Source organism: Mustela nigripes, chromosome 8, assembly GCF_022355385.1.
Source record: "Mustela nigripes isolate SB6536 chromosome 8, MUSNIG.SB6536, whole genome shotgun sequence".
Classification (NCBI taxonomy): domain Eukaryota; kingdom Metazoa; phylum Chordata; class Mammalia; order Carnivora; family Mustelidae; genus Mustela; species Mustela nigripes.
This window is the reverse complement of record NC_081564.1, coordinates 55,811,694-55,823,981: the sequence shown is the minus strand read 5'-3', so window position 1 is coordinate 55,823,981 and position 12,288 is coordinate 55,811,694. Positions and strand designations below refer to the sequence as shown.

Sequence of the window (12,288 nt, the reverse complement as noted above, 5' to 3'; positions counted from 1 at the left end):
GGGCACCTTCCTGACTGCTAACTGCCAATTAATGAACCACTGCCAAAAATTTAAAAATAAAATAAAACAAAATATAAAATAAAATAAGGAGACAAACCATTGCCACTTTAACGAGAAGCACTGAGGTAGAGAGCCTCGCTGAAGGATTCCGCACCTTTCCATCTTTCCTGACCAGGAAGCACAGTTCGCACAGTTCACCATTGGGGGCCCTGTACAGCCACTGAGCTCCTCTGCCCCGGCACAATCCCCTCGGTGGCAGGGAGGCCCTGCCTCTCTCCTAATGGGCCACCACAGGGCTGCTCACTAGAAACAGCTTTCTTGGTGGGGTTGAGTTCTTTCCTCCTAACTGCAGCTATGTGGCAGGTTCTGGTAACCGGATTCGTCAGGCCTCGAGTCACGCCTTTCCCTTCTGCTGCCTCCACTTAGCAAAGAGAGCCCTTTTTAGAGAGTTCCTTGTGGACAAGGGGCTTCTGACAAAAATGTGGCCTTCCTGGGGTGCCTGGGTGGCTCAGTTGTTGAGCAGCTGGCTCTTGATTTCAGTTGAGGTCACGATCTTGGGGTCCTGGGATCGAGCCCGGCATTGGGGTCCACACTCTGTGGGGGATACTCTTGAGATTCTCTCTCCCCCTTTCCCTCTGCCCTTCCTCTGTGCCCACCCCCTTTCATAAATAAATCTTTAAAAAATAAAAAGGGACCGTCCTCATAAGGGCTGATGTCAACCAGCAGAGCCATTCCCCTCAACCGAGGCTTGGCTGCAGACCAACGTTGAGGTTTACCCTGGTGTTACAGTGTAATGACATACCTATACATGCTCCTAGATAAGGGTCAGAAGAAGAAAGATAAACACGTAGATGGTTATAATATTAATTCAATAGAGAGGTGTGTGTATTTGCTTTAAACAGAACAACAACAACAAATCCATACCATGTGAACCCACTATTCAAAATCAGGTAATTTTCGGTTTCTTCCCTTCCAGGTGGTTCGACTTATAAACATCCATAAGCTAGGTGGACAGTAAACTGGAGGAGTATCCCTCACCCTTATCCCTGTGCCTTTCCCTGTTCTAGGAGTTGGACCTTTGTGAAAGGAAAGCCAAAGAGGATAATCTCTTCAGACACAAAGGCAGCTGCAAAAGGAGGCAACATCGGGACCAAGTGTAGGGTTCATCTGTCTACACAGCCCATAGAAGCTTCCGTGTTTTAACTACAGTACGGATAGAACCCATCCAATCCATCCTTATGCTGACAACTCATAATGAGCATCTACCACATGCCCAGGAAAAGATGGAAGGGAGGGGGGCAAAAGGAGGCGACGCCCTAGCTTCTCGAACGCCGTGGAGCAGAACCGGGAAGCTGAGGAACTCTCATGCACACACTTGGCATTTATCAAGAACAGAAACAGCACTGACTGAAAAATATGTCCTATTTTTTATTTTTCTTCATGAACCCTGCATTTTCTCTCTTGCCCTCTGCTGCTGTGGCTCCCCAGGGCCAGGGTCTCTGAGGGGAGGCCTCGGTTGGCTGTGCTGGGTAGCCAGAGACCAGGAGCTCGAGACGTTTTCACTCTGCCTGTCTCATTCAAGTCCAGCTATGGACGTTTGAAAGTAAATCATAATTAACATACTTGTCCTTCACCCAAGGGAAAAGGAAAAGCACTCTTTCCCCCCATCCTGTGAACGTGGAAGATGGGAGCTGAGGGGTTGCAGGTATACACGGAGATGAGGGAACAAAACCGAGATGAGACATGTGGGACAGGCCTGGACACTGCCCCTGCTTGACCATGTCCTAGAGAAACGGACATTATTTGACAACGGCTCCACGGCTTTGAGTCTCAAATCCTTCTGTTGCAAAATGGAGATAAGACTGAAGGATATTACATGTCTTTTTGCAGCTCAAACCTTGATATCACTGATTTCTTAGCTAGCACTAATAATTCCTGCTCTCCCTTACCACATTTTTATGGGATCAAATAAAATTATTTATATGAAGGTTGACAAAAATACTGTAACCAGAGAGCATTAATTTTATGAACTGGAACAATGCTCAGTGCTTCAGACTCGACACGTGCCTCACTTTATACAGAAGGAAGGAAGGAAGGAAGCAAGCAAAGTTATACCAATAGCTTTCAGAATCATTCTTTAAAGTGCAGGTCCTGGACCCACCCCAAACCTACCAAGTCAGAAACATGAGGACCCAGTGAGGAATGTGAGCTTCTGACAAACGCTCCCAGTTAACAATCCAAGTTGGAAAAAAAAACTTTTTCCCAGGAAATAAATTGGCCTCTTTGGTTTTGGGTGACTTCCTGCTAAAATGCAGGCCCACTTAGTGTGGTCTTTTCCTTACCAAATGAAAGAGATTGTCAAGAACTTAATGGGAAGTAGCTTTTTTTTTTTCTCTTCCTAGTAACTAGGAAGAGATGTAAGGTAAAAACCAGTCAAGTTAGCTCAGTCACTAATGAGTTCTTAGGAAGTGCTAAAACCTGATGTGAGTGTTATTTTTTGCTACAGAAAGTCTTTATCACACATGCTGTGATGTGCACTGGATGTTATACGCAACTAATGAATTGTTGAACACTACATCAAAATCTAGTGGTGTACTCTATGTTGGCTAACTGAACATAATAATAAAAAAAAGAAAAGTTAAACAAGTTAAGAGAAAAACGAAATAAAAGCTCTCGGTATCCAAGTTCCCGGAGGCACTGCCAGGCCTCCCTTGCCACAGGGATGTCATAACTTACCCCTCAGGATGTAGTTCTGATAGTTCTGGTCCGCCTCAGCTCCCACCTTGATCAAACACGTCAGACCTTCAGCCACCACAAATTCATGCACCAAATCCTTGTCATCCTAGCAGGAAAGGAGGGAGGAAAAATAAAAAAACAAACTTCAAATACTGTCCTCATCCCTCCTCCGTCCAGGTTGTTAAAACTACGGACAGGCCTTTGAAGCCAGACTGACCTCTGAAGATTGTTCTGCTCTATTCAAATGAGGCATCTAGAGCTATTGCCAGAGGAATTTTACAACCAGTCTCCACATTGTTGGTTGCCAAAGACCAATGATTGCCTTCTGGACGATCTAATAAAGATCCAGCAAATGAATCCCCTGTCAGGAATATTTATAGCGCTCTGTTTTTCATTCTTCAACAATCACCAGGCCCTGCTGCCTGACAGGTCCCCAGGGATGGGCCACATGAAGCTCACTGGGTTCCAGCAACAGGAAATGTCCGATCGCAGCACAGACCATCAAGGGGAGGATTCAAAGCCACTCGCGTGTTCCAAAAGGCAGTCCTTAAGGTCAGCGGATACAAGGGTCTTGAAAATGGTATATAAGGGAGGAAGCGGACACCTCAACCTCCAAGAATGCTCGCAGGACAAGCTGGGAAGCAGAGTGCATGACCAGTCGTGCGCCGGGGGCAGCCATGTGTCCCCACAAAGGGGCCATTCTGACAGGCCAGCAGACTCAGTTCCCAGAAGGCGAGGCATGGAAGGAAACTTAGGGACCATCTAAGTTGGTGGTTCTCAAAGAGCAGTGCCCAGACCCACAGGCGGCATGAGCATCACCTGGGCACTTGTTAGAAATGCAAATGCCCCAACTGCCTATCTAGAAATCTCTACAGTGAGGCTCAGCAATGTATGCTTACTGCATCCTCCCAGTGACTCGGGGGTGCTCAGATGGTCCTCACCCCTGACTCCTTCACACTAGGATTACCTGGGGAACTTTAAAAAGGAGGAGAAAGCAGGACCCTGCGCAGATGGATTTCATCAGAGTTTTTAGGGCTGGGGCCCCAGCTCTGTTACTAAATTCCCCAGGAAATTAGGGCAGCCAGTTTAAGGACCACTGACATAAGCCCACCTTCTCTTTATAGATAAAGACTCAAAACATTGGCCGAGATCACCTATGTCCAGCCAGCCCCATCATTTTCTATAGTACCAAGTCCTAGAGAGCTCTCAGAGAGGGATTTTTCCACTACTACTTCAGGAGATTTCCTCAGTTGGACTCTGCCTGGTCTCAAATGCAGCTAGCCTAAGACTGGAACATTCATCTTCAATCATAACAACAGAGCAAAAATTAATTTTTTAAAAAAACCTCAGTGATGTAAATAGTAGAAAGCTTAATGGAATAATGAATGGTTTTTATTATAAGAATGGCCAGCAACCATGGTTTATCTCCAAAAAAGAAAAAGATAATTTAGAGAAACGGGCATAATTTTCCTGTCCCTCTGTGAAATCAGCCCCTCATTCTGATTTTATGGCATTTTCCAATTATATGGATGGAGGACTTGACCTAAATGTGGGCAGGCCAGGCAAAGGCCCCCTTTGAACCCAGAAAACACTCTCAACGTTCAGAGGGCACTGGGGGGAGGTGGGGAGCAAAGCCTGTGCCCTCAAGGTAATGAAAGGCAGCTGTGTTAACTCAGACTTCAAGATAATCATGGTTTTGGAAGCAAGGAAAATGGGACAATATCATGAGTTTTTGGAAAATTACTTTACACTCGTATGTATAAAGGAAATAAAAATAATTCTCCCTCCATCCATATCCTTTTCCATCAGCATATGTGAAAAGTGAACATTTAGATGAGCTCATGTCTAGTCAGAAAGTTTTTCCAAGCATGTAACAAATGTTTATTACTTTAACTAAAACTAGATTCACACATGACTTCATGGTGAAAAAGTGAGAACAAGCTCTCAAGAAATCGCTCAAGCTAATCACTAATATTAATACAGCAGAGTTGGCTGCCTGGCAAAGGTCCTTGGAACAAACACAAACAGGGGAGACAGTGTTTATAAAAATTCAGAACCTTAACTACAATTTATGTACATATGTAGATAAGGCAATAAGTAATAGACATTCATGGATAATAAATTGTGGAAAATGCCCTTCAAATTGTCAATGCCTGAGATTTTGAACATGTATTCTGAAATACTTAGGCATTAATAAATGATTTTTAAAACACTGGTTTCCAATTAGCATGAAGTCAAAAGGTTAACACCACTGATAAGAGATGATCCCTGCATTTCAGAATTTTCTACACTAGCCATACTTTAAACTGTTATATATATATTTTTTTAAATGTCTGTTAGTCAAGGAACATTCAACTCAATGCAAAAGACCAGGGACTTTGTATTTTACACGCTTATACTCTAAGGTCCAGAAAGAACCCCTGCATGTAGAAAACAGGAGATGATGGAAATGCAGACTGTGGGCGTGGGAGAAGGCGATCCAAGCCCCAGAGAGCTTGAAGTCTGCATAATCCATTCAATACCCAATGATGGTTTGAGCTGTTCTGTGCCCACGTGTGTGGTCTTCCAAACAGATTATACACCGTGGGTAGCAAGGATGTTCTTTCTTGCCTACATAATGCTGGCTGCTCAGAAATATCTGTTTGATGAATCAATGGTAGAAACAACATCCCTGAGAATTCAGAGTTAACACTACAGAACAAACTTGGTGAAGGAAAATGCAACAAAGACCCCGAACATGTCTATTTTGTTTTATTTTTAAGTTTTCTCACCATGGAACACTTTAACCATATACAAAAGAAGACAGAACAATTTAGTGAACCCCAGGTGCCAATCAATCAATTCATACCAATCCTGTTTCTTCTATCACCCCATACCAATTTGTCTGTCTGCTGCCATGTTAATTTGAAGTGGATCCCAGACATCACATCATTTAATCCATAAATATTCCAATATGCATCCCCAAGATGCAGAAACTCATTTTAAAATTATGTACTCACAATAAAAAAGACTAATACTTTATTATTAAATGTCTAATCAGTGACCCAAATTCTGTTTCATAAATACCATTTTGTGTTTTTATGTGTTTGTGTCTTTGTTTTTTTACATTTTGTACCATGATCCAAATAAGACACACATGTGGATTTAAAGGTCTTTTAATTCGCCCTTTTTTCCCCTTGAAATTTATATGTTAAAGAAACTAGGTTATTTGTCCTCTCTAGCCTACAGTCTGGATTTTGTTGACTGCACCAATGTGGTGTAGATTAACATGCGCTTCTTAGATCATTTATAAATCGGTGTGCTGCATATGGAGACATGATGAGATCTAGAGTTGATTTTGTTGGCTTAACCACATCATCAGTGATAATGTAAATTCCCATGAGGAACCACAGATGATTGTATCTCATTTCCACCATGTAAGCAGGCCTTATGCTCAATGCCTTGATCCGTTCACTGAGGATTGCGAAATTGTGATACTTTAATTCTGTTATTCTCCCTTACTTATAAGCTAGAAGATTATTACAAATAATACTTCCTCCCTCAATTACTGTTTGATTATCCTAAAGTTCACATAAAGAATTTACTGTTTTGGTGCAATTATAAAACTCCTAGAAGAAAACATAGGCAATAATTTTTTTGACACCAGCCCTAGAAATATTTCTCTAGACATCTCCTAAGGCAAGGGAAACAGAAGCAAAATTAAACTACTGAAGCTACATCAACATAAAAGTTTTTCACGGTGAAGGAAACCATCAACAAAGCAAAAAGGCAACCTACTAAATGGAGGAGATATTTGCAAATGACATATCCGATGAGGGGTTAACATCCAAAATATATAAAGAACTTATACAACTCAACACACACAAAAAACAAATAATCCAATTCAGAGCAGAGGACCTAAAAAGACGTTTTTCCAAAGGAGACATCCAGATGGCCAAGAGACCAACAGACACATGAAAAGATGCTCAACATCACTCATCATCAGGGAAATGCAAATTAAAATTATAATGAGTTAACACCTTGCATGTCCGACTTGCTAAACTCAAAAATGTACAACTCAAAAAAAATAACAAGGGCTTGTAAGGATGTGGAGAAAATGAAGTTTCCTCAAAAAAATTAAAAATAGAATTACCATATGATCCAGTAATTCCACTATGGGGTATGAACTAAAAGAAAATGAAAACACTAATTCAAAAAGATATATACACTCCTATGTTTACTGAAGCATTATTTAAAATAGCCAAGATATGGAAGCAACCCATTGTCCTTCCACTGATGAATGAGTAAAAAAGATGCACTGTGTGCACACACACAGTGGAATATTAGTCATAAGAAAGAATGAGATCTTGCCATTTGTGGCAACATGGATGAACCTAGAGGATACAGTTCTAAGTGAAATAAGGTCAATCAGGACAAGACATATACCATATGGTTTCACTCATTCTGTTTCAAATAAAATCTTTTAAAAAGTAAATAAATAAATTCAGGAATATAGAGTTTTTAACTTAACCACTTCTACCTTTCTTTTTTTTTAAAGATTTTTATTTACTTATTTGTTAATAAGAGACACAGAGGGAGCAGAAGCAGGGGGAGCAGCAGCAGAGGGAGAGGGAGAAGCAGGCTCCCCACTAAGCAGGGATCCCGATGTAGGGCTTGATCCCAGGACCCTGGGATCATGATCTGAGCTGAAGGCAGATGCTTAACCTACTGAGCCACCCAGGTACCCTTCTTCTACCATTCTGTCTTCTTTCTCCCACATACCAAGAATCCTAACCCTGAAGACCTCTAAGAATGACAAAGCTAGAACACACAAAGCTAGAACTCAGAATAGCAATACAACATCAGCAGCAACAAGATCATTATGAACAGCTGATTGTGTGTGTGGTTTCTTTTTGTTCTTAGAGCAGATTTACTCAACATACACAGATCAGTGTTTTAAAGCCACTGGGAATAACGAACTCTTCTCTGTTCAGTTCAGCCACCAGCGGGACACTCAATGAGGTGAGCACAGGTATGAAAGAAGTCAAAGCTCAACAGCAACAGCAGGCAGGTTGAGGAACTCTGGGTCAGGGTGAGGAGTGGCAGGAGCATGGCCCTCTGATGGCACAATGAGTCCAGCCCAAGTGTAGCGGGGGATCTGAGTTAAAAAGAAGGGTGTAATCAAGGGTAAACAAGTTTTATTTTGTTCAGCTAAGGAACAGAGAGATATACAGATGGAAATTGCTAAAGACTGAAGACATAGGCATCTTCTAGAGGACTATCCAATTCACCTAGTCTATTCACCCCAAAGACCTGGTGATGAAATCCAGGGAGCTTGTATATAGCTAGACTCAGATGGATGCCCTGTAGTATTTTAAGGTCTATACCAGATATAGGGAACATCAGAGGTATTTGAAGGGACCGAGAGGAGTCACTTAGGGAGAGGTACCCTAACAGGACGGGACAGCAGGAGATAACCTGAGAGACAAAGAGAATGGACGTGGGGTGGCAACATATTCTGGCATAGAATCAATGGGTCCAAGGGCAAAGGTGCAGAAGAGTATGGCGTGCCCCTAGAAGGCAACCGTGAGTAGAATTTAGGATGCAGCCAAGGTCAAAGAAGTGGGCAGCAAAGGCCACATCCACAGGGCTTCCAGGTTATACTGAGAATTCCAGATGTTATCCAGAATGCTGCATGGAACCATCAGGAGAATAATTTCCTCAAACGTCTCTGGTAGGAAATTAAAGAACAGACTGAGATAGAGAACCAAAAGCTGGCAGTGCCCCAGGACAGCTGTTTGCAATTTTTCCAGAACTAACAGCCTGAAGGCAGACCCCAACCCCAAGTATCTCAGAGATGTGCAGCATGAGGGGGCGATGACACGGTAGGTTCCCAACCGTAACCGTCAGGAGAGCTGAGAGGAATCGTGTCCAGAAATGCCGACCCTGAAAAGGGACTCTGCTCAGGGAGAAGGTGTGGGCGTGGTTGAACAAGTTTAAGGACCAGCGGCATGAAAATGTGCAGATGGAATGGATGGTTGATCTGTCTTTTTGCCAATCCCTTCTCAGGAAGACATCCACAAGGAGCACTGCTTCTCTGACACAACTATTACTGATGATGAAAATTTTTTAAGAATGTGGCTAAGACAGGAGCTGAAGGGAATTGGACCCTATATTCCCTAGGGTCCAAAACCATCACAGAAGGAGCAATGAGCCCATAGAGACACCAGCTCTTGCGAGTGCCATCCTGACTCTGCCAGGGCAGCAGCCTCTTTCTCCTCCCCTGGCTCACTCGCTCTCTCTCTCCTCTGCAGCCTCTCATAAGTGAGCAGCTTGGACCTTGTCTGTACTCCCATCCTAGGCTCCTGACTTCCTCAGGGCAGGGAAAGAGGAGAGGCTTAGGAGCAAAGGAAAAAACAAACCCTGAAAGTGGGACATACACATATGCACAAGGGACATGTCCTGAGCAGCATGGTTTGTAACACAGCCAACACTGAGGATAAAGCAAACTGCCTGCCAACAGAAGAATGCACAGGGCTACTTGCGCTGTATTCATACCCAAGAACACCCAGAGCCACACCAGCCCATCATGCCTACGCCTGGCCCACATTATTAAACAAGCTGGAGTACGACACATGCAGCATGTCATATGTGAAGTTAGCAGAAAAGAACACGGACACTGTTGGAGAATCTTCACCACCAGCACAGAAACACGCATGCATGTGACCATCAGCAGAGAGGGGGGACCTGGGGCAGGAAAACAATGCTTGGAATGAGGGAGAAAACAAGACCTCAATTATATCCGTAGTAGGTTTTTCTTTGTAGAAGTCAGAGGTCAATATGGAAAAACATGATTTGATCAAGTTGTCATTACTTCCTAATGTTTGAAATATTTGATATGGTAAAGATACTCTCACTGTGATATTTTGACCTCACTGACATTTTAATCCAAGGAAACGTTTCTTTCTGTAATCAGTAAGAGGTAGAAACATGTCTGTATCCAATTCCATAAGCAATGCACAAACAGGACCTAAGAGCATGCTTTTCTTCTTTTTTACCTGAAATATCTGCTTCAGGGAGAAAAGGGCCCTTCTTAAATCTCGCCCACTGGAGTTGTACAGTTTCTCTGGAATAAAAAACATAACATATAGAATTAATTAAACTGACTCAATGAACGGTAAAAACACAGGATGTGAACAATGAACAGACTTTCCACTGGGGAGGTGAGTAGACAGAAGCCATGGAAGATAGAGCCCTCACATCCGCCAGTGCAGAGAATAGCCTGGGCTGCTGCAGGTGGCCGGAAGAGGGGGCGAGAGAGTTGTGGAGGACAAGGCCCCACGTGCACCCTCAGCCCCACCCTCCCTCTCTCCAGACTTCCATATCCAGATGCTTGTCGACCATTGCACTTAATGGCCAACTATATCCAGAAAATTAACCCAGCCAAGATGGAATGCACCCCTCCACCTCCCTCCTTTCTTGCCTCACAGCCCCTGCCCCACCATGCTTTCTACAGCTGGGCTCAGCTTTGAGGCACCTCCTTTTCCCCAGGATCTAACCGTCACCTTAAAAGACCTAAGGACAGTGTAGTGGTTTTCAGGACTGGATTCCTTGGCGATGGCTCTGTAAATAGCTTTAGCTCTGGGTCTACCTGGGCTTTCACTCATGTTTCAAGATGGGTCTGGCCCTGAGCAAGGCAGATGGAGGAATCCCGTATTGGTCTTCTCTGGCTCAAGATTCAGGCCAACTCCTACAACCCCCAGTGTTCTGTTAGTCACATTTAACATGTACCAGTTAGGCCAGGCCTAAGGAATAAGGAGGTGACCTTGACCTAGGACCTATCCTCCAGAGGTCACAACGTGGGATGGAGACAAATGAACTTGCTAAAATTACTAGTTAGCCAATGGAGTAGAGCTCCAAAGTGCTGAGGTCAGGAGGAAGTGAGAAACCAGTTATTCCAGTGTATGTAGAATGCCTGGGAGCATGGACTCTGCTCAGCTTCACACGACTCAAACTTGGCCCTGATCTAGGTGACTCAGGGGTCAGGTTAGGTTCCCAACAGCAGGTACCAGACTGACCCAATAAAAAAAATCATCCAACATGTATTTCCTGAGCACCTGCCAGGAACTGTTCTAGGCAGCCAGTAGTGAAGAGTAGACTTAATAAACGCAAAGACTAAGCAGTCAGAAAGCCTAGGTCTCCTGGTGTCACTCCCTACTTGCTACATAACCTTGAACAAAGTCGTTTATTTTTCTAAGACTCAGATCCCCTGTTTATAAAATAAGAACATGCAACAGCAGATTTAAAGGAAAACAGTTTTTGTGTTAAATCAAACACTGATACAGTACAGGGTGATGCCAAATTATTTAAAATGTTAAAGAATAAAACAGTCAAAAGCAGTATCATGCCAGAGGCCAACCTCTCTGAGCTTCAGTTTCAGCATATGGTGGGCGATGCTCAGAACCACACTGCCTGCTTATGTCACAGACTTGAGTGGAAGGACACAGAACACATAGGTCTATAAGAGTTGACACGGGACGCCTGGGTGGCTCAGTTGGTTAAGCAGCTGCCTTCGGCTCAGGTCATGATCCCAGTGTCCTGGGATCGAGTCCCACATCGGGCTCCTTGCTCCGCAGGGAGCCTGCTTCTCCCTCTGACTCTGCCTTCCACTCTGTCTGCCTGTGCTCGCTCTCACTCTCTCTCTCTTACAAAAAAAAAAAAAAAAATTTAAAAAAAAAAAAAAAAAAAAAAAAAAAAAGAGTTGACAGAAGTCTGGCCATGAGAAGAATATGCCCGCTGGCACAGTAACTTTGGAAGGGAACAGGCTCCCACCTTTGATGTAAAAGGCTGTAGGGTAGGTGGGGCTCAGATCTGCACGGCCATAGCTGCCCCCCAAAAGCCTCCCTACAGACATCTTCACTCTTCTCATCCACTCTCCACCCAAAGGCCAAAAGGGTTGGGAGAAAATGACCACCTGATGACATCACTGGTCCCATTTAAACCCTTCAATGGCTGCCCCTGCACTGAGAATGAAATCCAAAATCTTCTGCAGGATCTGTCAAGCCCTTGGTTATGCAGCCCCAGCTCCCTCATCACTATGTTGCAGACTCTCTGGTCTCATCCAGGCACTGGGCAGGTCAGGTTCCTCCAGACGCAAAACCTATGAAAACACCCAGTAAGGGATAGAGGCTAGATTGTGTCAGTTTGGGGGTCTAGGGGGTGGGTGGTGTCTGATCCCAAGAGCTTCTAAATAATATGCAGTCCATGATCACTTACTGACTATGAAGAGTTTTGATTAAGACAGAATGCATCACCTTCCTAAAAACAAGACCCGAGAAAACTCCAGAGAAATCAGCCATCCCTAAAATAAACATCTTGTTTATCACAGACCCTAAGACATGAGGCCCAGATAACTTTCAAGCTGACCTCTAAAGTGAGTGCACAGCCTCAGCATACACAAGTAATAAATAAGTGGAGTGGACGGCATCACCCCTGTGTCTGGTCCCGAGGGTGATCACTCCACAGTTTTGGCAGCTAAACCTCTCTGACTTCTCAAATTCTGAGGACAGAAAT

General features: G+C 43.8%; 1 protein-coding gene across 10 annotated transcripts in view; it reads right to left on the bottom strand.

The window, feature by feature from the left end:
* FHOD3 (formin homology 2 domain containing 3) overlaps positions 1 to 12,288 on the bottom strand; it is a 471,315-nt gene that overhangs the window by 249,151 nt on the left and 209,876 nt on the right. For all 10 annotated transcript variants that reach the window (XM_059409488.1, XM_059409491.1, XM_059409490.1 and 7 more), the window contains exons 4-5: positions 9,774 to 9,841; positions 2,737 to 2,842 (exon numbers count right to left, since the gene is read on the bottom strand). In XM_059409488.1, coding sequence (XP_059265471.1) covers positions 2,737 to 2,842; positions 9,774 to 9,841 — 174 coding nt within the window. The remainder of the gene's footprint in view (positions 1 to 2,736; positions 2,843 to 9,773; positions 9,842 to 12,288) is intronic.